This window comes from Phyllostomus hastatus, unplaced genomic scaffold (genome assembly GCF_019186645.2).
Source record: "Phyllostomus hastatus isolate PE091 unplaced genomic scaffold, TTU_PhHast_1.1 phas_scaffold_501, whole genome shotgun sequence".
Taxonomy (NCBI): Eukaryota; Metazoa; Chordata; class Mammalia; order Chiroptera; family Phyllostomidae; genus Phyllostomus; species Phyllostomus hastatus.
This window is the reverse complement of record NW_025334033.1, coordinates 27,623,630-27,649,412: the sequence shown is the minus strand read 5'-3', so window position 1 is coordinate 27,649,412 and position 25,783 is coordinate 27,623,630. Positions and strand designations below refer to the sequence as shown.

Genomic DNA, 25,783 nt, shown 5'->3' with positions numbered 1-25,783 from the left:
AGAACATATTCTTTCTCAGGGAGTGGGTGGGGGGTGACAAAATGTATTTATCTACAGTGTGGGTACATGTGTCTCTATATATGACCAGGTAAAGATTTTCTGTGACATTTTCTAAATGGATCTATTTTGTCACTTTTGCAGCCTTTCTTCTTTACCACCAATTTTTTTTATTGTACAATAAAAAAGTTCAATTGAAATTGTTGAGACCATAATCTCAAGTAGGTGCATAAATTTAAGCCATTTGTGGTCTGTACATGGTTGGTTGTACGTATGAGTAGACAGTTACTGCACTGCCCCTCATAACCACACGCCCACACAGAAATACACTTCTGTTCTTCCTGATAGCCTTCACTGTTGGATTAACCTGTCTGCCATTGCAGTTGGAGATTTCTTTATTTAATAGGTTCTTAAAAACATTTTTAAAACTTTAAAAATACTATGACAAGGCTTAGGACCATACTATTTTTCTGTTAGTGTGGATTCATCAAATTCTCTTCCTCTAAACATCTAGCCAAGGCTAGGGGGAGTTTTGAAAAGAAGGGAAAGCAAAGATAGAGCAAGTAGGAATTTTGGAAAACCAGACTTTGCAACAGAGACTTCAGGCATCTAAAGGGTATTAATAATATGTGTTCAGAAGGTAAAAGACAGAGATTCCAAAGAAGGAAAGATGACAACAAAGAAAAATGTCTGCTACTTTATAGTGTTAATTAAATGAACTTTGACTTTGTGTTTCGACATCTGAGAGTTATGTGCCTGTGCTTTTTCTTATAGCTGTTTTCAGTGGGTTCTTAGAGACTTTTTGTTTTTAGTCTGACTTGACTGGTGAATATATAGTGCATTGCTGTAATTATAGAGTTTTTTTCTTAATACTCTAGTAGATTTAACTTTAAAATACTTTTTACAACTCAATTTTATTATTTATTTTTAATACCAATAGAGTGGAAGACGAAATGTTGATTTGGATTTGGCATCATCTCATAGAAAGAGAGGTAAGTATTAATAAATATTAAATATCTGGTTAAAATAAGTAGCTTTTTTTATTTCTGATGTATTTAGATTTGTCACTGAAAAGTAATTGCAAAAACATTTAGAAACATTTTATCAGTAGTGTTAAATGGGAGATCATTGTTGTTAAAATAAACACCCTTTTAAAATCTAGGGATACCTAAGAGTTAATAATCAGGTCTGCTTCTTATTTGCCATGTATTGTAACTTATTAAAATGCCTATGTGACTCTAGAAGCAGTGCTTTATACTTGGAGGGGGGTATGTACATAATTTGCCATGTTTTACCTCACTGATACAGTAGCTACAGTTCACATGGTATGGCAGCAAGAACTCTTTACCCCATTTCCTTCCATATACACATACACACTTCCAAATTGAAAGCTTCTAGTTTTCCTCTTTGCCTCATGAGATAAAGCATGTGAGATGAATTTATGATTTCTAAAAAAAATTCCCATGAGGAATAGTTTTAGAGTGTCATCAAGAGTTAGCCTCATGTATTAGAAGCTCTATCTTAGTGAATAATAGTTAACCCTTGGGTATATGTGCAAATGGGTGGAAAGAACAGTGGTTTTAAATAATATAAATCCAAGGATAAGTAAAAGTTCTTCAAGTATTATTCTCTACTTACTGAAACTTTTATTAAACCCATTTGTACTGTGGTTTTGAAAACATTAAATGTTTAAAATTTAATGTTTTAAGACATTTTTCTTCACGGCATTAAGTCTTTTGTATTTCAAAATGAAACCCATCTCTTGATAGCTTCCTTGGCAGGATGTAAGGCCCCCTTCATATGAAAAAAACAGAATGAGGGGAAGAAACACACACAAAGTTTTTCATTTTTGTGTTTATAACTTAGAAGAAATGTTGGTACTTCTATAGAATAAAATATGGCAATATTTTTATCCTTTAAATTATAATCAGAATACATGAATGATTTTCTAAAATATTAGGAATAAGAACTAGAGCTGTATTATAGTCTTTTGAGACTACAACATATTAGTGTTGTTGGGTGTCTAAAAAAATTTTAAGGTATTTGTGATAAATTAAATGATATACTAATGTACAATATGTATTTTATTTTCTAATTCTTTGAAAATTGGCAGTACATGTGCCATAGTTAGCTTGACTATCCTTTTCCTTAACCACTGACTTAGGAATTAAGATTCTGGAATAGATTTACCTTCCCGATTTTGATTAACTCAGGTGAATATTGTTGCTGAAATTACTAAGTTATATTAATGAATGCATACTATTTGGTGCTCAAAAGATGACTCCAAACTTAGTGAGTAGCATAAGGAATCCAACTTACAGTTTAAGAGCTTCCTATTATATTTATAGGTGATAGTCCATTGGCTAAAATCATTCTTTTCTCTTAAATCTTTATCATGCTTATAAAACAGAAATTTGAGATTCAGTTTGTATTAACCATATCAGCATGCAGCAAAGTCATTCTTTGGAATAAAGTACAAAGTATTAAGGATAACCTAGAGCCCAAGACAAGTTATAAAATTTTATACTTCAACAATACCAAAGGGCTTAATTCAAGCAAAATATTATTCAAACAAGTGTTTCTGATGTACCAAATGCAAGATAGTATATTTTCATGCCTCCCTGCTCTTAAAAGTGTATGTTTTGTGTGAATTGGCAGCTATCTCAGTGCTAAACATATTCTGGGTGTATCTGCTGTCAGTTTTATATTAAGGCTAATAATATATATTTGCATTTGTAAAGAAATAAATCTTGCCTTGAAATCAGAAAAAAAAAAGAATAACCTAGAAGTATTAATCCAGTCTTGTTAACCTAGTATTATTAAAAATAACCTAGAATTCGAATATAAATTACTTAGGAGGAATTAACACTTTAAAGTTACTACCCCCAAGTTGCTACCTATTCAAAATTTTATACAATTACTCTGTAAGTAGATGTGGATTTCCTGTAGTTTTAGATCTTAAGTCAATACAGATTAATTAAGCCATCAATCCAAATTTTGTTTATAGATAAACCACCTTTTCCAAAAAGCTCCAGGTGGTACCAAAACCTATTAACTTGTTGGAATTCAATTTTATTTTGTTGAAAACAAGAAAGCATATACAGGACCTTGTGTGAAAAATTGTTTTTTGTTTTTAATTACCCATTAAGGAAGTTATAATAGGGAGGCAAACTAGTCTAGTAACTTTTCATGATATCACTTAATGTGGTACCAATTTATTATAGTAATCGTTACATTTTGAGACTCCCTGGGGGAAATTTTGCTTCTGGTTTTGTTCTTAGAAATAAGTGACAAGAAAGTAGATAAGAAAGTTTTTAATTTCATGAATCCTAGAGTTTTGGATTAAACAGTGAAAATGTACTTTGAATTTGAAATGAAATTGCTGCTTCTCCCCTCAGTCCAGTTATTGTTTCATAGTTGGTCCAACCTCTTGGTCTAAGGAAGCAAATATAGTAGAAGCAAAGTGAGCTCTTGAGCAGCATCAAAGCTAAATTCTGAAACTGAAAATGTGATAAATTACTTTAAAAAGAGTCGGGCGAAACATATTTCTGCTTAGCACCTCAATGGTAATAAGAAATTTATGCTCATTAAACACGTATAAACTGCTTACCAAATGCCAGGCATTGTTCTCATCACTTCAAACATATTTAATTCTCGTAACAACTTGTCAAAATTTTTGACAAAACCTTTTAGTTATGTTGGTGTTTTGGTACTTTAACAAATACTTAAAAGATTCTCTGTGATTGTGCAGAACTGGGTTTTCTCCTTTACTGAAAGACAATACTCTTTTTGGAGATACTTCACTTTAGTTTTCATATTAAGCTGAAGCTGATACCATAGAAACTGGTGGAGGGAAAATGGTGGGGATGCCAAAGCAACAATTTAATTAGCAACATCAGGAATCTTATTAGCTAAAATACTGTATGGTTTGATTTTTTTCCCCACTGTAGTTCTTTAAATACAATTTTAGGGTTTTATTGCTAAAATAATACTGAAAACATTTATCAACATATGTGTTTTGTGGTGCAACATGTATGGGTGAAGTGCTATTTATATCTGCATTTCAAGTTAGATTATATAAAGAGGAGCAAATGTAAATGTTGTCTTCTGTATCAAATTTCTCCTTTTGTCTTCTGATTCTTGTGTGGTAGTGTATTTACTCCTTTTTGGCCAGTTGAGCCCCAGAAAAAAGAAGAGCTTCAAGCAAGTACATGATGGCATGTTTAATTTTTTTTTCCTTTTAGCTTGCCTACATATTTTATGGTTTATAAAGTATGTATTGCAGCTCCGCCATGTTCATTTTGAAAATTCCATTTAAGAACCAGAGTTGTAAGGACAAGTAAACAATCTCAAAAATTTCTTGTTGGACTTTATATTTTCTTTTTATCATAGGTGACTCTGAATTAATATTATGTAAGAATTGGGCTTAGTCACAATTACTCTATACAAGCTTTTGATATGCTTTTCAGACACAGTATTTTCTGTATTAAAATAAAACAATATAGAACAAACCAAATTTAACCATGTTGTTGTATGTTTTTAAAGAGTTAGAGTTCTTTCATCTCATTTTCATACCGTAAGTTTTTGTGTTTCAGAGTATTTTTGATGTCAGCCTAGTGCTTTATTCTAATGCTTTCAGATAAGTATCTTTTCTGTTCTTACATTTTATTCATGAAAAGTTTTGTTTGGATCACATACCTAATAAGTTCTGTCCTTTAAATTAGGAGTCAGCAAACTGTGGATAATGGGTCAAATTTGTCCTGCCGTCTTTTTTTTTTTTATAAATGACATGTTGTTGGAACATAGCTACCCTCATTTGTCTATGTATTGTCTGTGGCTGCTTCCACACTGCAACAGCAGAGTTAATTCTTGCAGCATAAACTTTCATGACCCACAGAATCTAAAATATTTCTGGCGCTTTATAGAAAAAGTTTGCTGAACTCAGCTTTAAATTGCAGAGAGGACTTAATTTGGGCATTGGTCAACCATTCCATAGTATATTTTGGAGTATATTAAAGCAATTCACTATTTGTAAATTCCTCACAGTTGATCCTTTGGTGCAGGCAAGCAATTGAAATGTCCATGGATCAGTGACTTGTGGGTTGATTGATAACAGAAAATACAGGACAACCTCCCATAAACTTAAGGAATAGTGTTAATAAATTAGCAGATCAGTTTCTTTGAACATTTCTTTTCTAAATTTCAAGAAAATTGGATAAGGTAATCTTTAAGATCTCTTTATGGTTCTAACAATAATTCATTATATATATATATTTTTTCATTTTGGAAGGTAGTTTGTAAGTGATGGAGACAAAACTTTTTATTCTGAAATTTTATTATTGAACAAAAAAGCACAATGAAAAGTGCCACCCTCCCCCCTCCACATTTGTAAGTGAAGAATAAATCTAAATTCTGAATATGGGATGCTTACGAAAATGGAAAATGATTTTTTTTACATTAACCCTTACTTTATTCTTTAAATATTTCTAATTTAATACATTATGCAGCTGCGACATTATTTGGATTTTATACTTTTCTATTTCACATAAATTTAGCTATGTACTTAGGGGAAATTTTCAGATTGATTATTTTTCATGTTCAGTAAAACTGAATATTTAGCGTTTTAAACATAGTTTTTTATTATATTTTTTTCGCATTACCATTTATCACCCAGCATTTTTTAATCTTAATAATTCTGGCTAAATCATGGTAGGCAGATAAACCATATATTCTTTGCCATTCTAAGTTATTTAGTAAAATGCATATAATTATTTTATAGTTACTTTATAATATATTAGCTTTCGTTCTGTGTTTGATTTATACAGTATTAGCACCAATATAATAATTCAAAAATAAAGTATGCAGTTAATATTGTGTTAGTTTATCATCTTTGTGGGCAGTAGTGTTTAAGTAGTTCTCTTCCTAAATCTTTTCCATTTAGTTATGTAACAAATATAACTTTTGTAATACATAATATATTGGATACTTTAAGATACATTTCCAATAGAGAAATTTGGTTTATTCACATGTTAGGATATTATACAGCACTCAAACAAGTGAACCACGGCCACATGCAATAATGTGAATGAATAGTAGTGATACAATAAAGTCAAAACAACTAAAACTCAACTTTATTGTTTTGGAAATATATAAAAGATGAAATACTATTTGACAACAATAAAACCAAAGGAATGATAAATCTAGGCATAGGGATAGTGAAGCCTTAGGTAGGAGGAAATAGGGGGAGATGGGTTGGAGGAGGAACAGATAGATACAAGTTACTGTTGGTTTTCTAGTTCTTGTGTTCACATTTATTATAAATAAATATAAATACAAAAGCAGGCCATGTATGGGCCAATGATGAGAGTGTATTATGAGCCAAGGATTATGATTAATCTAATTTGTATACCTGAGATCAGTTAAATTAAAAAAGACACAAAGCTTGTAAGAATTGGACATATATATTTATTTGAAGCTAATATTGCCATATGACTTGGACAGTAGTTATGTTCGAACATATTAACAGTTTTGTTATCTAAATATTTTAGCCTAGAAAAGGCCCACTGGCAAAACTAATGGTATTATATTTAGCAGCTATTGTGAACCGCTTGGTAATTTTATATAGCTCTCATTTTACAGTAAATCTTAACATATTGTCTGTGAAACTGCTTCCTCTATATAGGAGTTTCACAACATGTAATAAGTACGCATATGATACAGTGAAATTGTTCCTTATATTAATGAAACCCAAAGGGTGATGTTTGTGTCTCCTTTTTGTGTAAGTTTACTTGCCCTTCTATATTCATTTTTGCTAGTGTTTTATTGCAGATATGTAGACACTTGCATAGTCTTAACTTATTTGGCAATGATTTGTTCAATCAGATGAAGTCCGATTACTAGTAGGTCTTACCAGCAGTGTCCTGAGTGCCTAGTTCCTTTTTGTTCATAAATGATGGTCTGGTTTAATACTGCAGAGCATTTTAAGCTAAGCATTTTGAGAGCAGCTTCTGCCTTTCTTTTTCTTGTGGCAGTGTGTTGCTAAAGCGCTTACAAAGACACTGGTACATCAAACAGGGCTTTTCCTTTATTTTGTTACATTGCTATATTTTTTGTTTGTTTGTTGTTTTTTACCAAAGCATTTTGTTCAGATTCACTTAATGCATGCATATATTCAAGTTTAAGTCTCCATTTCTCACCAGTTGGTATGGTAGCAGCACTCAGCCCTCATTTAGTTTCAGATTGTATGCTCTACTTGTTTGCCATTGATGCATGTTTGTTCTGTTTGTATGTAGGTCCTATGCACAGTCAATTGGAATCCCTGAACGACTCTTGGGCTCGCCTGAAACAGAGCAGAGACTGGTTGTGCAACTCCTCTTATTCGTTTGAGTCTGATTTTGATCTTACCAAGTCTTTGGGAGTTCACACTTTGATTGAAAATGTTGTAAGCTTTGTGAGTGGAGATGTGGGGAATGCCCCAGGTTTTAAAGAGCCAGAGGAAAGTATGTCTACAAGTCCCCAGGCCTCCATCATTGCCATGGAACAGCAGCAGTTAAGAGCAGAAGTAAGTATTTGATATTTACTCCTGTAGGGCTTGTAGAAACAAACTAAACCACTGAATGTCAATTGTAGGAGAAACTTTTCCTTTTTTTCTACTTCTTGCCTCCACCTTTCCTCCACTTGAGTTTTTTAATGTCATTATCTTAACTATAACAGCATGATATTTTGTTTGAAGTGGACAAAAGTGCATTTTTAATTGCCATCTACTAGAACAAAGTACTCTAAGCATAAGTCTTTACTTGTTTCCTAGAAACTAGAATGAGACTGGCTGGTGACCATATGGATCTCTTCTTCATTTTTAACTGATTTGTCTTCATTTAAAAAGGATTAAATTAGAACACCATAGTAATAATTATGAATGCTAAAATTAGGGAGCAGAAATTTAAAGAGACGCAGGATGTCTGTATAACCTCAGAGTATCTCCTTTAAAATATTTATTAATTATTGTGGTTTTAATATGTCTACAAATTGATACTCATCTCTCTGGGAGCTGGAACTTAACTCCTCCTCCTTTTGAGAGAAAGCTGGACTTAGTGCTCAGAGCTAACGGACAGTAAGAAAAGGGGAAAAAAATAATAATTTTACTTTGCAGAAACCTGGCAGACATCACTTTAACCAAGTGACCAAGAGTAACTTTACCAGTATTAAGATGGTGATATCATACGCCCCGATAATGTTATGAGAAGAAAATTTTAAAGTCTTCTTCCTCCAAATCCATAACTTTAGTTCAATCATGAGAAAACATCAGGCATACTCAAATTGAGGGACATTCTAGAAAATACATGAATGGCTCTTCCAAAGTGTAACGATCACTAAAAGCAAGGAAAGACAGAAACTGTCACAGACTACAGAAAATTAAGGAGACATGACAATTAAATGCAATGTGATATCCTGGATTAGATTTCAGAACAGAAAAGGGATATTGTGAGGGAATTGGTGAAGCCCAAATAAAGTCTGTGATTTAGTCAATACTGTTGTACCAAAGTAATTTCTTAGTTCTGAAAAATGTACCATAGTTATGTAAGATGTTAACATTAGGGGACGCTAGGGGAAAGATATACAAGAGCGCTCCATACCATCTTGAAATTTTTCCATAAATGTAAAATTATTTTAAAATTAAAATTTTTATAAAAGAGTAGTGTAAGCTCATTGACTGTAGTGATAGATATTGTTCTCCTAAGGAAAATAGAGCTAGAAGTTCAAGAGAACCACAGAGAAACTGCTCAGAAATACTACTTCTCATTCATACATGGGATATAAAACTGAAAGCAACAAATGGACGAACAAGAAAAACAAAAAAAAACCCTCAATAGACACAGACAACAGTTTGGTGGTTGAGGGGGGGTTGGGGAGGTGGGAGGGTCGTAAAGGGTGAGGGGGGTCAAATTATAGTGACAGAAGAAGATCTGACTTTGGGTGAGTGGACACACAATGCAATATACAGGTAATATGTCATAGAATTGTGCACTTGAAACCCATATAATCTTATTAACCAGTATCATCCCAATAAATTTAATTTTAAAAAAGAAATTCTTCTGTTTCTTGAGCTAAAAGGTACTCATTCTGTATAATTTTTTATAAATAAAGGAAACAATAACTATATTACCTTACAGTTTTGAAACATTCACATAAATCTCATGAGCATTACAATAGCTTTATGAGTAGATTACATCAAGTACTATTAGCCTCATTTTACATATGAAGAAACAGAGACTCAGGAAGTAGTTAAATGAGTTTCTTAAGGCCACACAGTAGGTGGCAGAGTCTGGCCTTGAAACCAGGTCTCCTGCATCCAAATCTACTGCTTTTTGCCTTGTACTGTATAGCCTTTTTTGTACTACAGTATGCTTTTTAGAGATATTTTATAGGGTTTCTAGAGATACTTTGATTTAAAAAAATGTTTATCTTGATAAAATAGATTCCTAAGAAATGTTAGAATTTTCTGTGATCTGTAATATTTTATCTGTGACATACAGAGTTCCTCTGTGTCTCAGTTCAGTGAAGAACTCTGTTTATTTTACTTTTTTCAAGCTCCGTTTAGAGGCACTTCACCAGATCCTTGTTCTGTTGTCTGGAATGGAGGAAAAAGGTAGTGTCTCTCTGCCAGGAAGCAGGTCGAGCTCAGGCTTCCAGTCATCCACACTGCTCACGTCTGTGAGGCTGCAGTTTCTAGCTGGGTGCTTTGGTTTAGGCACGGTTGGATATGCAGGAGCCAAAGGGGAGAGTGGCAGATTGCATCACTATCAGGTAGGTGATGATGACACCTTATAGTGTATTCAGATTTTAACCATCTTTTTACGAAACCAGTGTAAAAGTGGTAACCTTTTTGGTATTTAAAATTGAAATTTTAAAAATACAAAGACTTTTAGATAACTCTTAATGATATCTCATTGGTTTAATTTCCTAAGTAATAGTATTACAGTTACAGTTAGTTGAGCCATCGTATTATTGTCTTTGTTAACAATATGATGTACTGTTGTACTTTTAGATTCTCTGCTGCTTAGTTTTATTAATCCTTAGTCAGATTGGATAGAGCTAGGTCTGAGCTGGGATAAGGTGTTTGGGAGGATAGTTTCAAGAATTTAGATTTTAGACTTACTCTTTCTATCTAGATGCTCTGATTGCTTGAAAAAACATTTTTTAAGTGTTGTCTTTCATATGTATAGAGGAAAATTTGCTTTGTGGGAAAGGAGAAAGATTATATAGAATCAGGATAAATTTATTTTAAAACTTTTATGTACTGAAATATACTAAATAATTAAAAACCACCAGAGGGCTTTAGCAGATAGGTAGACTAGGAAAAAATACTATTACTTTTATTTGGGTAGAAGGTGTTATTGTTGCTAATAGAAAAAGTAAATTTTATGTGTAATTCAGGATGGGATCAGAGCAGCAAAGAGAAATATACAGATCGAAATCCAGGTGGCTGTGCATAAGATTTATCAACAATTGTCTGCTACCCTGGAGAGAGCCCTGCAGGCAAATAAGCATCACATTGGTGAGTAACTGCCCCTGCAAATATCCAAGAAACAAGTTATTTTGGCCTGAGGTTATGCTAGATAGTTAATGTTCTATACCTTGTGTTTGACATTAGTAGATAACTTACAGTTAAAAATAAATATCTGAAAATGTAGTAGTGTTCCATATTAATATTTATATTTTAGAATATGGTTTATTTTAGTAAATGATTTATTTACTTCAGAAAGATTTTCAACTGTCTTTCTTTCTTTTTTTTTTTAGAAGCCCAGCAACGTCTCCTTTTGGTTACAGTGTTTGCCCTGAGTGTTCACTATCAACCAGTGGATGTTTCTTTGGCAATTTCCACTGGTCTGCTAAATGTATTGTCGCAGTTATGTGGCACAGACACTATGCTAGGACAGCCCCTGCAGTTGTTGCCAAAGACCGGTGTTTCTCAGCTTAGCACAGCTTTAAAAGTGGCTAGTACAAGATTGCTCCAGATTCTAGCCATCACTACAGGGTGAGCATTGTAGATGTCTTGGTAGAGAACTGTGTTGGAGCTGGTCTTTTTACATTTTAGTAATTTCCATTTCCCCCTAATCTCCTTTATGTATTTAAGTATAATATTTGTCCTCCTGTGTTATTACATTTTTTTCCCCTGTTATTTCCTATAGGACCTATGCTGATAAACTGAGCCCCAAGGTAGTTCAGTCCTTGTTGGATCTACTCTGTAGTCAGTTGAAGAATTTGTTGTCCCAAGCTGGTGTACTACTTATGGCCTCTTTTGGAGAAGCGGAAGGAGAAGAGGGTGAAGAAGAAGAAAAAAAAGTTGACTCCAGTGGAGAAACTGAGAAGAGAGATTTTAGAGGTATCATAAACCTTTTTCTCTATCAGATAGTTCTCTGGCTTCAAAATTCAGAGGGTGGAAGGAAACTATGAGAAGATGACAAGAGAGACTGGTGCTGATGCTGATGGAAAAACTGGAAGTTTGGTTAGGGCAAGTTCATGTGAAAAATCTTAAGGATTTTGAGCTCAGGCAAACCAGACTCAAGCCTAGAAATTTGCTGCTTTGGAGAATCTGAAAACACAGCCTTTTTTAGAGATGTGATTCTTAATTTGATGGGGGGTGATCTATGAACTTTTAGAAAATGTGATTAAATTTGTGAACTCTATTACTAGGCAAATACACACACATACATGATTTATTATGTATCTACTTCAAATTCTATCCAGTAGAATTCTAGGCTTGGGTAGGAGAACTATATTTTTTTGAAGAACAGTAAAACAATTTACAAAACCAAGTACACATGCTTTATTCTAGCAACACACTATTGTAAACAGAGGTGAAATATATTTTAAGGTTGGCTTTATTTTCTGTTCTTTTCCCATTCTGTTATTTAAATTTTAAAAATTCACCATCAGACAACCTAGATTTTAATTTAGGTTTGTGTTTACCGCAATCTAAATGTAACTTTTTTGGTATAAGACTGCTTCCTGTTTGTTGGCTTTTGATTATAATGTAAACTTGTCTCTTCACTCTTTAGCTGCACTTAGAAAACAGCACGCAGCCGAACTGCATCTGGGGGATTTTTTAGTTTTTCTTCGCAGAGTTGTATCTTCAAAAGCAATTCAGTCAAAAATGGCTTCCCCTAAGTGGACAGAGGTACTTCTGAATATAGCATCTCAGAAGTGTTCTTCAGGTACATGACCTTTGCCTTGTTTTAGAGTACTTTTAAACATCACGTGCGTTTTAGTCAGATAATGCCAGACTTTAACAACATTGAATACGTGACGTTGATTTCAAGACTTTTCTTGTTTTCTAAGTACTTATTTAATCAAATAAAAACTCTAATTTTCGGAGTAAAAATTGATAGGAATTAATAGTAGAAAGTAGCCTTGGAGAAGTTCAAGGATTTCATTGAGAACTTGGCTTTATTTGTTCAGATAATAGCAATAAAAATAAGCAGGGAACATCATGTTTATTATGATAATTTGGCACAGATTTTATGTATGACCTCACTTATTGGATTATCAAAATACAAATCTGACCAAACTGTCGCAGGTTCGATTCCCAGCCAGGGTACATGCCTGGGTTGCAGGCCATGACCCCCAGCGGCCGCACATTGATGTTTCTCTCTCTCTCTCACTCTCTCTCCCTCCCTCCCTCCCTTCCCTCTCTAAAAAATAAATAAATAAAATATTAAAAAAAATACAAATCTGAAAGCAAAACAAAATACAAACCTGAATTTGTCCATTCACTCTTATCATGGTGTGATTTCTGTGTTTTGATTGTAACTTCTCATTGAGTGCTGTCCATGAAAGTTCTGTATAATAAGCTTAATTCCTGGTTCTGAGCCAAAAAATCTAGTCAGTCTTTTTCTAGTCTGTTTTTTTTTTTATGGTGGTAAAATATACATAAAATAAAATTTCCCATTTGAACCATTTAAGTGTACATTTTAGTGACATTCAGTGTTTTTTAACCATTACTAGCCTCCATTTCCAGAACTTTTTCATTATCCTACTCTTTTAAATATGCTAAAACATAATGTAATCTTCCATTGTACATGTTGTTTTATTTTATTTTTTTGTACATGTTATTTTATATGTACATATTCTCAATATACTGGTTTTTCTTAACTAGTATAACTTACAACAGCTTTCTTTTCTCTTTAATAAGAGAAATCTGTAGTATAGATTAAGGTCTTAGAGCATAAAGAAAAGTCAGATATTCACTTATTTTCAGTTGGCTTTATTGCAGTAATGGGTATAATAAATAGTATCAGTATCCTGTCTCTACCTTTGCTTACTTTAGAAGAGTATAAACTGTTTATTCCCATTAACTCTAACAGTCTTTCTGAGGCAGTCAGGGCATAGATAGAGAAGAAGCAATGAAAGGGTATGAATAGTAAGCCTTAGCTTTAGGGATTAACAGACCTATTTAAAATTCTACCTCTGCCTCTCCTGAGCTCTGTGGCTTTGGTCAAGTTACTTACCTTTTCTGAGCCTCAGTTTCCTCATCAGTAAAATCAGTATATAATATAGGATTCGTGAGGATCAACAGAGTTAATATGTATGAAATTCATAGCACAGTACCTGGCACAGGTAGTTACTATAGTGCTATTTCTTTTATGTACATAAAAACTGAAATGTAAACAAGAATATTGGTATACCTTAATGGATGTGGGATGAGTCCAGAATTATTGTGATAAGAGGTTGAAATGAATTCCATTCTACCCATAAATGCTTAGCAGCCTCAGGAATATTTTTTCAAGAAGTTCATTTAAACTTTAAGCCACAGTGATATTAAGAAAATGTCTTTCCTCTTCCAGGTATTCCTCTAGTTGGTAACTTAAGAACGAGGCTCCTTGCACTTCACGTCCTTGAGGCTGTGCTACCAGCTTGTGAATCGGGTGTAGAAGATGATCAGATGGCCCAGGTTTCTATTTTTAAAGTTGTTAGAAAATGTTTTTGACATCCACAACATGATTCAGCCAAAATCTAACTTACAGTCTCTTCAGTTGTAAATATATTATTTATTCAGTAGCAAAACTTTCACTTCTGAGATTCCTTTCTTTATAATTTCATCTCCAAGCAAGGAGAGAGAGAAATTAAATAATGAGGTTTAAGAAGGAGGAGGATAGTGAATACTTGCAAGGTCAGAAGGAAAGGAAAACCTGTGAAATTTCTTAGTAGTTTTGGGCATCTACAGAGAAATGTGTGAGGTTGATTGGCCAGTTCAGTGGTCTATGTAGTAAGGCAACATGAAGACAGTGGAACTCACTTTCTATTGAGTTAATGATGTTTCTTTTTTTAAAAAAGGTATTTAACTTAAAACCATCCAAAGTAGCTGTTGGACATTGATGTAATCAAATGTCACACGTGACTCAGTATTATAGTTGAATGATTTTATCTTTTTTAAATTTAAAATTACCCTATACAAATTTTATCATTGCTCTTCCTTCAATAAATAGGTTGTTGAACGCTTATTTTCCCTTTTGTCGGATTGTATGTGGGAAACACCCATTGCTCAGGCCAAACATGCTATTCAGATAAAGGAAAAAGAACAAGAAATAAAACTACAGGTAACTGATTCCTCCAAAAAGTTATTTTTAAATACCACAAGTGAATGAATATCCTGTCTCTGGATTTCTTCTCCTCTGAGGGATCTTGTTCTATCAGTGATTCCATTTCCCTTCTGCATTCTGCCTCTTTTTCTCCACTAGTCCCTTACCCTCATTTTATAAACATCTCTCATTCTCACCTCCAAAGTCCTTTTTTAGATCACGAAGCCTTCCTGTCTTCTCTGTTGTCCTTCATTGCTAAACTTCTCAGAATGCTCTTGTACATATTTGTCACTTTCTTACATCTCGTTATCTCTTCAATCCAATTGTTTATCTTCTATCAAAGCATGGAACTTAAATGACAAAGGTAAGTGTTAAGTGCTAAAAACAGTGTACACTTTTTTGTCCACATCTTACTTGACCTTTTAAAACTGTAGTCTTCTGTTGTTTTTCGAACACTTCCTTCTCCTAGATCTTCATATATCCTCTGCCAATTCTTGATTCCTTCTGGAGGCGTCTCTTCTTTGCTGCCACTTTTTCCTTGCCTTCATCCCAAACTCTGGTGTTCTCAGAGTTCTATCCTTAGCTTTTTCAGCAGTCAGTCACACCGACCTACATGCATTGCCTTCCAAATTTAACTGCTAGCCTAGGTGTCTCTCCCTGAAACCTTTCTCCCCTCTTTTTGTCCTCCCACCTTTTTTTAATTTTTATTTTTCTGTTGTTATACCACCATATACTTAGCTTTCCAGACCTGAATTCCTAGGAACAGAGCTACCTTAATTCTTCTCTTGGTTTTCATGATTTCACACTTTTTCTGGTTTTCTTTCTGTCTCAGTATCATGGCCTTTCCTTCTTATTCTCTTTTATTGGTTCTCCCTCTTTTATTCAATCTGAGTGTTGGAGTATTTCAAGGCTTAGTCCCAAGACCCTTTCCTTTTCTCAGTTGTCACCCCCATTCACTTTCTTGTACCCAACCAAACCCTATTCAGACCCATGTGCTGTTGAGTCCCAAACTTTTAACGCCAGTTTTGACATTTTTTCTGAATTGCAGACTTATGTACTACTTGCCTTACCAGTTAAGTAATAGCCTAAGAGGCATCTTATACTTGGTAGTATCCTTAGTTCAATCACATCCTATTGCTTCATTAGGCTTTCTCATCGTTCTACTTAGTAACTCTACCAAAAAAACTAGAAGTCATCTTTGATTTCTCTCTTTCTCTCTCCCCTCCCATTTCTCCAGTCATACAATCTTCAAGTCTCACTGATTCCTCTGTAAAACATAACTTGAATTTGCTCATGTCCCCATTCCTCTGCCATTGACCCTATTATCAGCCGCTGTCAACTGGTCTTTCTGCTTACATTATTAACTCCCTTTCATCCATTCTCTACACAGGATCCACAGTGATCTTTTGAAATAATAAATCAGAGCATGTTGGTCCCCTGTTAAAACCCTCTAGGGTTTCATCATTCTTGGGATAAAATCTAGAATTTCTTGTTCTCTCCTCTTTACTCTACACTCTGAATAATTTGCCTTCTTCCTGTTCTTGGACAAACTGAGTTTCTTGTTTTTTTCCTTTGGGTTTTGCACCTGCTATTCTCTCTACCTAGTACTTCCCTCAAATATGTTTCTCAGAGGTTAACTTCTTATTTATGTCTCAGTTATCACTTCCTCAGAGTGTCCTTTCCTGATCCTTAATCTAGAGTTAGTTGTTACACAGACTTGTTACATCACCTTTTTAAATTTCAACGTAGCACTTATTACCTGATATTTTCTTTTTTAGATATTCCTGTCTTCACCTTTCAAAATATAAGTTCCATAAGAGCAGAGACCTTACCTGTCTAATATACTGCTGAATATGTAGTACCTGGTAGTGCGTTGCACATAGTAGATACCTAATAAATTCTCGTTGAATGAATGAATGAATGAATGAATGATTTCAAGTCCTCAGTAGTTCTTACCTAAACTCTTGCAGTAATTTCCTGGTTGGTCTCTCTGCTTTCACCCTGCATACTCCTGGCAAAGCAATGTTTATACAACACAAATCTGATCAGTGATCTACTAACAAATCATGCTTTGTAGGCATTCTCTATTGTCTTTAGAGTAAAATTTAATGGCATTCAAGGCCTTTTATAATTTTACTTCTCTTTCTCTTTTTAGGCCCCTTTTCTGCCAGTCTCATCTTCCAGACTTTCCACATTGCTTGCAGTTATTTTAAATCACTGAACTCTGTTGCACCTTCATGCCTTGACACATGCTGTACATACTGCCTTTCTGTCCTTTGACCAGCTGCTAAATGCCCTCTCATCATTCAGGACTCAGCTCAGAAGTCATCCTCTTTTGCTTACCTTTTCCTTTTCAGGCATGGTTAGAGATTTAAACTTTAATGTTGCTGCTATCCCTGTTGTGTAATTGCTGTTACTCTATCACTGTAATATTGATGTTATTTATTTGTTTCTCTGTCCCCTAATTGTATTGTAAGCTCTTCATGGGCAGGACCATGCTGTATTTATTATTGTGTTCCCATTGCCTGCATAGTAGTTGGTATGTTTGTGGGCTCAAACCAACCAGTTTTAGAATATATATTAACTGACATCTGGGTTACTCCAAAATACTGACCAACTTCCTTTCTGGTAGAAGCAGGGAGAGCTGGAGGAAGAAGATGAGAATCTCCCCATACAAGAAGTATCCTTTGACCCAGAGAAAGCTCAGTGTTGCATAGTAGAGAATGGACAGATTTTAACTCATGGCAGTGGAGGAAAAGGCTATGGATTGGCATCAACTGGAGTAACTTCTGGTTGCTATCAGTGGAAGGTTTGTAGAATTCCAAGTAGTTTTTAGCTTGTTGTCTTTTATTCCTTTTTACAGGTTCTTTTGAAACACGTGTGGAATCACTTTTTAAAAATTATATGTAAATATTCTGTCATATAAGATGTTAACATAAATGGCAATAGAATTAAGGGTATATGGGAACTCTATTATTTTGGTACATCTTCTGTAATTCTAAAATTACCTCATAAATTTTAAAATGAATGGTTAAAGAATCACAGTAGTCCCTCTCATTGCGTACCCAGCAATGAAAGCACAGTAACAGGGGTGATATTTCTGCCTGGAAAAGCCCATTAGAGATTCTGTGTCCAAGATTCTTATTGGATGCTGTTCACATACCCTCTGCCTGGGGTATACTAGAATTTTAGATTCCCAGAGGAAAGCAGGTGTTTAGTATAAATTATATTATTGTCCAAACAGTCTCGGCACAATGAGCCACACTTATCAATTAGGGGAAGTTTTTATCAGTGTAGGGAACAATGTAGCAATCTAGTTCCTAAATGTCAGCCAAGGGCCAACACTGCAAGTAGACCATTTTAAGAATACCCCTCTCTACTGTGTTAACTCCGTTTTTGTACAGTCCACCCCTTTATCTCTTGGCTACTGTGTCTTTACAGTAAAATTATTATCAGCGGGGCTTTGTGCAGCAGGATGAGACCAACCTATAGTATCAAATTCACTTATGCATTTTAGGGGTCCTAGACTTAGCCAGTTAAAACAAATGTTATTGACCATAAATATCTATATTAAAAAGTCATGTTACTTTGTCCTTAAGCTTTTGTATTAACTTTTAAAAACTGGGTTAGGCATCAGTTTAGCACAGCACAGCTCTGGCCAGTCTAGAGCTCAGATAAGTATCATAAGTGCATACACAAGAAATATAATCCCAGAGGGCATACATGGTATCCCCGGAAACAAAGAGATTGTAATTGTTAGTGACCCCTAGTCAGGATATATAGTAATCAGCCAGAACTAGTTAACAGGGACCCAATGTGACCTCCTACCCTCGGTTCCCAATGCAGTGTGAATAATTAAGTTGAGTCCTTGGTTTCAGAGGGACTGTCTAAAGGCAGTGAGTTAAATGGTTTAGCTTGTCTGTGACATTAGTGTATCTGTCTTAAGAGTGTAGATGATATCTGGAGGTGTTCTGTGGAAAGCATAGGACCTGGCGCCACCCTCTGCGTTTAGTAGTCTGTCATGCATGGTGGAAGGTTCAACAGCCAGTTTGAACTTAAAGTGCTCAAAACAGGCTTTAAGACAACATGGATACTTTTTCCTTCTAGGAGGGCATACAGTTCTGAAAAACAAAGGTCATTAATGCCCTCTCCTTTCCTCCATATTTCCCTAGGTTCTGGGTTTTTTGTTTTTTTCACCCTTATTCTAAAATCATGTGTCCCATTTAGAAATTATAACTGGAAGACTATTTCAGTAATTTTTAATTTTCATCTAGACTTTTTGTCCAGATGGGTTGGGTACAAGAGGGACAAAATAGTTTTCACACAAAAGCATTTTTATACAACTTAACCAGAAAGGTTAGGAATTGGTCAAAATCCCAATTAAAAAATTTTTTTCACAAAATAGGTTTACCAAATTTTCTACCTCCTTGTATCATAATTATTTATCCAGTGAGCAGCCTAGAAAAGATTACTCACTCTCTTTCCAAGGAGAACTTATCTACTAAGGCACGTATATCAGAAGAAAGATGAGGCATGTAGAGACAGTCTGTCCGTGTCTTGTGGCAGACTGCAACTAAATCAAAAGGCTGAACATAATTTTATAGCAGTGGGACATCCCCAAGAAGAGGTTGAAAGTCTAATTTGTTAAAAAGTGGTTGGAGGAGTCATACTCCCTGTGGTATGCCCTCCTTCAACTTTCAGCTTTTGGTAGGATTCACAAGTTTGCAAGGCAATCACTTTCTCTGTCAAAAATCTAAGAATGTGTCCCCTTCCCAGGGGCCTTTGTAAGAGACCCAGACAGTCCAGCCATAAGCCATGATGTTTTCATAGTTTATGATACCACGGAAGAGTCTTAAATGTGCAATAGTCCCAGAGTTTGAGTTTTATTCATTGGACCATGCCTTTAGTTGAGCACAGTTCATGATGGGTTGAACCAGCCCATGGCAGACGATATCAGGTTTTAATTTAGAGTCCGGTCCAGGCAATTAGAATCTGTGAATTCAGGAATCTAGGCTTTCCTAAGCCCTTTTTAAGCTTTGTCAGTCTGAGAGTCCAAATGTACCTACTCAAAATGGGTATTCAGGCTGGAAAATCATCAGTCAGCCTCTGTGGATCAAACATCTGATTTTACAGGAACTCATTGCCAACTAAAAACTACTTCTTACAACTCTAAAAGTGTATCCATATGTTTTCATCTGGAGATTGCTACTCTTTTATTTTGTCTTCCTTTTTCCAGAGGCTCCAATAATAAAAAAATATTATCAGTTATGGAAACTTGTTTTGTTTCCAGTACTCAAAGAGTTTAAATTTCAGTCTACTCACTAGTTGCAAAAAACAAGGAAGTTGTGTCCTGCTAATATGTTTTCCTTTCAGCTTTCATTGATCAGGACGATTTCTTAGTATTTATGAAGTTACAAGCATATAAAAATCTATGAATTTTTATCCTGCATTCAGATGCAGTAGCCATAGAACAAAGCTGTTTTTTAAAATTTACTTCCCCCATCAGATCCCAAGTTTACCATAGCATATATTTAGCCTTTACAGGGTTAATTGATTAGACAAGAGGTACTGCTTCAGCAGTGGTAGTGTCTAAACTAAAAAAAAAATAGTAATTGGAATGGCCTTTTTCTTTCTCTGGTCTTTCCAAAACTTTGCTCTATCCCTGGAAATGGATAGATACTCTTTTCCTTCTGTTTCGGAGGAAAGAGCAACCCGCACTTCTCATGTTTTTGGTTTACCCAAAACTCACCTTCAGGGATTTTTGAACTCTTTCATTGACACCTGGAGGAAAGAGCAACTGCAAGCTAATGTTTATTCTGCAGCCCATCTGAAGTCCATTTGTTGGGAATATTTGGACCCTTTTCCTATCTAGAGGAGAGAATAACAAAATGCCCCTTGGCTTCTCATTTTTTCTCACTTTAGCTGGCAAGGCCAAAAGCATCCAGGGGATTCAGTCAGCCAGCACTGAGAGGCTGGTGATTTCCCTGCCTGAAGTGCATGTTTTGGGGATGGGTCTGTTATTTTTGAATTTCATAAATAACTAACACCTTTCACAACAGATAACAACTCGCTGTTTTATAACATGTGTGTGACTCCATGGCCATCAGGCACCAGAGCTGTGTCTTTCCCCACTTCTCTCTTTCCCTAAGAAACGCTGTAACTGTATCTTAATGAGTTGGAGTCTCTAGTGAGTCCCATGTTTGCCACCACTGTGTCAGGTTCCCCCAAGATCACCCCCATATTCAAAGATTTGTTAGAAAGACTTGTGGGATGAAATGTGTGGTTGTACTTATGACTAAGATTTATTATAACAACACAGTAAGGACACATGGCTCGATAATAAGGGAAAAAGAGACAAGTGGAGTCGAGAGGAATCCATGTGCAGGCTTCCTTATGTCTCTCCCTCCCATAAGTGGTAACATGGAGCACACTCTTTCCCTAGCAACAAAATGCAGCAACATGTGTGTGATGTTTTAGGGAAGCCCATTAGAAACTTAGCACCCAAGATTTCTATTGGTGGCTGGTCGTGAAGGTGCACTCTGCCTGTCATGTACCAAAATTCCAGGCTTCCAGAAGGAAAGCAGGTATTCAGCATAAAGCACATCATATGTTCAAACATTCTGGGCCAGGTGAACCACCCTTATCACTTAGGGAAAGTTTTGTATCAATGTAGGAAACTGCTTACCAGTTGAATACCCAGATACTAGCCAGGGGCCAGGGTTATAAGCATAACTTTTTAAAGATAATAGGCTTAGGACTGCTACATTAACTCTTTTCTGCACAGAAGTATACACAAGAGAGTACTTAGAAAATTTGTATGCAAAGAATTGAAGTTTCCCATGAATAATTTTCTGGACTGCCCTGACTGGTGTGGACTAGTGGGTTGGGCATCGTCCTGTAAACCGAAAGGTTGCCATTTGGATTCCTGGTCAGGGCACATACCTGGGTTGCTGGCCAGGTCCCTGGTTTGTGGTGTGCCACAGGCAACAGATCGATATTTGTCTCACACATCAGTGTTTCTCTACCTTCCTTCCCCTCTCTCTAAAAATAAATAAATAAAAAATTTTAAAAATAACAACTTTCTGGACTAGACATGTTTCCTCAGATTCATAATTAAGATGTAAGCTAAAATTGCTTATTTAAAATAAGTACTCAAGCCATAGGGAATATTTTAATAACTATGTAAGGTATTAGGTGAGTACTAGACTTATGGGAGGATCACCTTGTAAGTTATATAAATGTCTAACCACTATGCTGAACACCTGAAACTAATATAAAATATTAATATTCAATAGAATGAATGCCAATTATTGAAAACTTTTAATAAGCACTAAATGTTCTACAAGGTAAAAGTTAAATTTGTTGAAAAATCTTTATAAAATGATGTGATTTATTTCATTCGTATGTTATTTTCACTTAGGCTAAAAATAAAATTAGGTTCTTATAAATAAATCAATATTATTTATAAACATATTTCTCTCTATTGGTTTGTACAGTTCATAATATATAAACAGGTGTTTTGAATATTAGTGAACATTACTGTTTTCATTTTAGTTTTACATTGTGAAGGAAAACAGAGGTAATGAAGGCACATGTGTTGGAGTTTCTCGATGGCCAGTGCATGACTTCAACCACCGTACTACCTCAGATATGTGGCTCTATCGGGCCTACAGTGGTAACCTCTATCACAATGGAGAACAGACTCTGACATTATCAAGCTTTACTCAAGGAGATTTCATTACCTGTGTGTTGGACATGGAAGCCAGGACCATTTCCTTTGGTAAAAATGGAGAGGTACTAAAATGCATTCACAAACATTGCATGTTTTCTTTTTTTTATTTGCACTCCACTTGGTTATTTAAGTGCTAGTTATTCAGCTTATAGTTTGTCTATTCTTTGCTTTTTCTCTGATACCTTTTGGTTCTTACAGTATTTATCAGCACTAGATCAATAACAGGAAGACAGTAAAATTCCAGTAAGATTATTGAAACAGATGAACAAATTAGTATCATTTATTATATGTGGAATATCCTTGGTTAGCAAGATTAAGATTTCACTGTAGTAACTTTGATCTGTCTCCTAAGAACTTTGAATCTTAATGTGATTGGATATTATCAGTTTAACTATTTTTTTGTTTCCTTTTCATCATCTCTGCCACACTCATAGGAACCCAAATTAGCTTTTGAAGATGTGGATGCAGCAGAGTTGTACCCGTGTGTAATGTTCTATAGTAGCAACCCTGGGGAAAAGGTAAATGAAACCTCAAGTCTAAAGCATAAAGAAAATTTTTTATTAATATTTGTTAGCATTAGATAGAGCTAATAATTGCAAGTTATTTATGCCATTAAAAGTACCTGCTCAGGTAATTTACTGTTCTAGAAGAAGGTTAGATTACTTTTAGAAATTGCCTTTACTTTTATTAAGACACTATTTGATATTCCAGCATTATTAATAGAGTGAGTCAACTTCCAAGCATATGTGCAATTCTAAGAATTACAGGAAATAGTTTAGGGATGATCTGGTTTATTGGCAATTATGAATATGAGAGTGAAATATAGAAATAATCTTAAATGTAATCAGATATCATTAGCTGAATAATGGAAGTTCCCGTTGTGATGGGGAAGCTGTCTTTCTTTGATTCAGCTGAAAGGGGGTTCTCAGATCTTGTAGCTGGTGTAAATTCAGTCCCTAAAGAGATACCCTCTCAGTATAAACTACTTTTTCTCCTCATCCAAAACGCAGGCAGAGACAATCTTCTCTGTGGTCTCCCTATGCTGGTGGGTAGATTTATTTTCTACTCCATCCTTTCATTTGGGGATGTTGTATAGCCTAGGTCTGATCTTCAGAATTTCTAGTTATTCTTTTTTTTAGGAAGTTTTCACGCTCTCTCATATATAATAGTTCAATAGTGGAAGTACTGGACTTGGTAAATCCTAATCATGAAAGTTGCTTTTTATTTTTAAATTTTCAAAAGTTATAATTTCAGGCTGTTAACATTTTTTTTTAACATTTACTGTACTAATAAACACTTCTGAACATTCACTGTACTAATAAGCATTATGTGCGTAGTCCCGTTTAATTTTTAAAATAACCTACTATTACTATTAAAATAACCTACTAGATACTATTGTTAGTGTCATTTTTTTCAGATGAAAAAGCTGAGGTTTAATGAGATTAAATAATTTTCCAAGATTGTGTAGAGTTATGATTTGAACCCAAGTCCTTGCTCTTATAACCCCTATATATCTTACTTGAAATGTGTGTCCAAATAGGGACCATCCCAGTTATCTAGATTTATAATTTTATCTTTTTGTCCCTTAAACAATATAATATGGTTCCAGGACTCAGTATTATTCTAGAGTCTTGAGGATGAGAGAATAGATCCTAAGGTTTTTTTTGGGGCGGGGGGAGTGGGGAGGGCTAAATTGAGTCAGTCACATATACCTTATTTGCTCACTCCTCATTGGAGCCAGTAGTATTACATGTGCCAGAATTTATAATTCTGAAAGTTGCTTTTTATTTTTAAATTTTCAAAAGTTATAATTTCAGGCTGTTAATTTATAAGTTAAGCAATTTATAATTTAGGAGAGCTATTAATATTTCACATTTGCTACTCTCTTTTACAGGTGAAAATTTGTGATATGCAGATGCGTGGCACACCACGAGACTTACTTCCAGGAGACCCCATTTGTAGTCCAGTAGCAGCAGTGCTGGCAGAGGCCACTATTCAACTTATCCGAATCCTTCACCGAACAGACCGTTGGACTTACTGCATTAACAAAAAAATGATGGAAAGGCTGCACAAAATTAAGATATGTATTAAAGAGTCAGGTCAGAAGCTAAAGAAAAGCCGCTCGGTTCAAAGCCGAGAGGAAAATGAAATGAGGGAGGAGAAGGAGAACAAAGAGGAAGAGAAAGGTAAACATAATAGACATGGCCTTGCTGACCTCTCAGAGCCGCAGCTGAGGACTCTTTGCATAGAGGTGTGGCCTGTGCTGGCAGTGATAGGAGGAGTTGATGCTGGCCTTAGAGTTGGAGGTCGGTGTGTTCACAAGCAAACTGGGCGCCATGCCACGCTGCTGGGAGTGGTCAAAGAGGGCAGCACGTCTGCCAAGGTCCAATGGGATGAAGCAGAAATTACTATCAGGTACGATCTGTTGAGTTACACTTATAGCAAACGAGTATTTAATGGTGACATGGGCCATTGCCTGTGGACAGTGAGTAGCTATGTATTTTAGGTGAGCTGCCAATTAACTTTTTAAAATACTTTTTTTCATATAGGTGGGTATGAGTACTGTAATTTCATAAAGAAATATTTCCTAATTCTGTGTTCCTTAGAATACTAGCAGTTTGTAAAGTTTATAGTTTTTTTTTAATTGTTTTGTTTTGTGAAGAAGTGATAGGCTCACTAGTTTAGGTTTAACTGGGATCCTTCTTTTTATTTTTTCATTTGGCTTCCTGCTTATCATTTCCATTACTCACTGGGATAGAAAAAACCAGCCAGCAGAATCTATTACATTTTGTGTAGGAGGGCTTTGAATATATGACAGCAACATTTGAGTGACTAAAATTAGATTTTGAATTATCTGTGATTTTAAGTATTCTTGCTTTTTTTTTTAAGCAGATATTTCTATCCCTTCAGTGTATGTGCAACATTTTGGATAAATATGAAAATTACAATATTTGACACAAACTGTTTATGTACTTAAAAGCATTTAGATATGTTTTATAGTCAGATAGGATTTGTGTGAAATAGAAACTTCATATGTTTAAAAAGAAATATGTCAAGTATCTCCATCAATAAGGGGGACACATTCATAATTTTATCATTTGAAAATAGGGATTTATTGGTGATATTATATAACTTCAATATCTGCTTAATGATTCTTTAATATGACATGGGATAATATCTAAAACAGTGGTTCCCAAGGATTTTTTTGAGGCAGTACTGATTTAGAATCTAACAGTAGCTATAGACCCTCTCAGCTGAAAAATACTCATAAATAAGTTTACACACAATTTCAGAAGTGAATGGACTTTACCTCCCTCCATTCTACCAAGCTAAGAAACCAGTGAAAATTTTACAGTGTTACATGAAAATATCTTCCTTTTATTTTATTCTTTGCCTTGTTTCAGAAAGAATTTATGAAGCCTTATTAATATGGATACAATATACATTAGCAAAATAAATTAAGTTAAAACAAATA

General features: G+C 34.8%; 1 protein-coding gene across 10 annotated transcripts in view; it reads left to right on the top strand.

Moving 5' to 3' along the window:
• HERC1 (HECT and RLD domain containing E3 ubiquitin protein ligase family member 1) overlaps positions 1–25,783 on the top strand; it is a 179,421-nt gene that overhangs the window by 92,481 nt on the left and 61,157 nt on the right. For 9 of the 10 annotated variants that reach the window (XM_045822533.1, XM_045822531.1, XM_045822530.1 and 6 more), the window contains 13 exons: positions 938–989; positions 7,290–7,558; positions 9,586–9,801; positions 10,432–10,552; positions 10,795–11,032; positions 11,187–11,380; positions 12,057–12,212; positions 13,842–13,948; positions 14,484–14,594; positions 17,209–17,385; positions 22,131–22,370; positions 22,743–22,826; positions 24,203–24,723. In XM_045822533.1, the coding sequence (XP_045678489.1) occupies positions 938–989; positions 7,290–7,558; positions 9,586–9,801; positions 10,432–10,552; positions 10,795–11,032; positions 11,187–11,380; positions 12,057–12,212; positions 13,842–13,948; positions 14,484–14,594; positions 17,209–17,385; positions 22,131–22,370; positions 22,743–22,826; positions 24,203–24,723 (2,486 nt within the window). The remainder of the gene's footprint in view (positions 1–937; positions 990–7,289; positions 7,559–9,585; positions 9,802–10,431; positions 10,553–10,794; positions 11,033–11,186; positions 11,381–12,056; positions 12,213–13,841; positions 13,949–14,483; positions 14,595–17,208; positions 17,386–22,130; positions 22,371–22,742; positions 22,827–24,202; positions 24,724–25,783) is intronic. The other variant, XM_045822528.1, reaches the window with a different exon arrangement.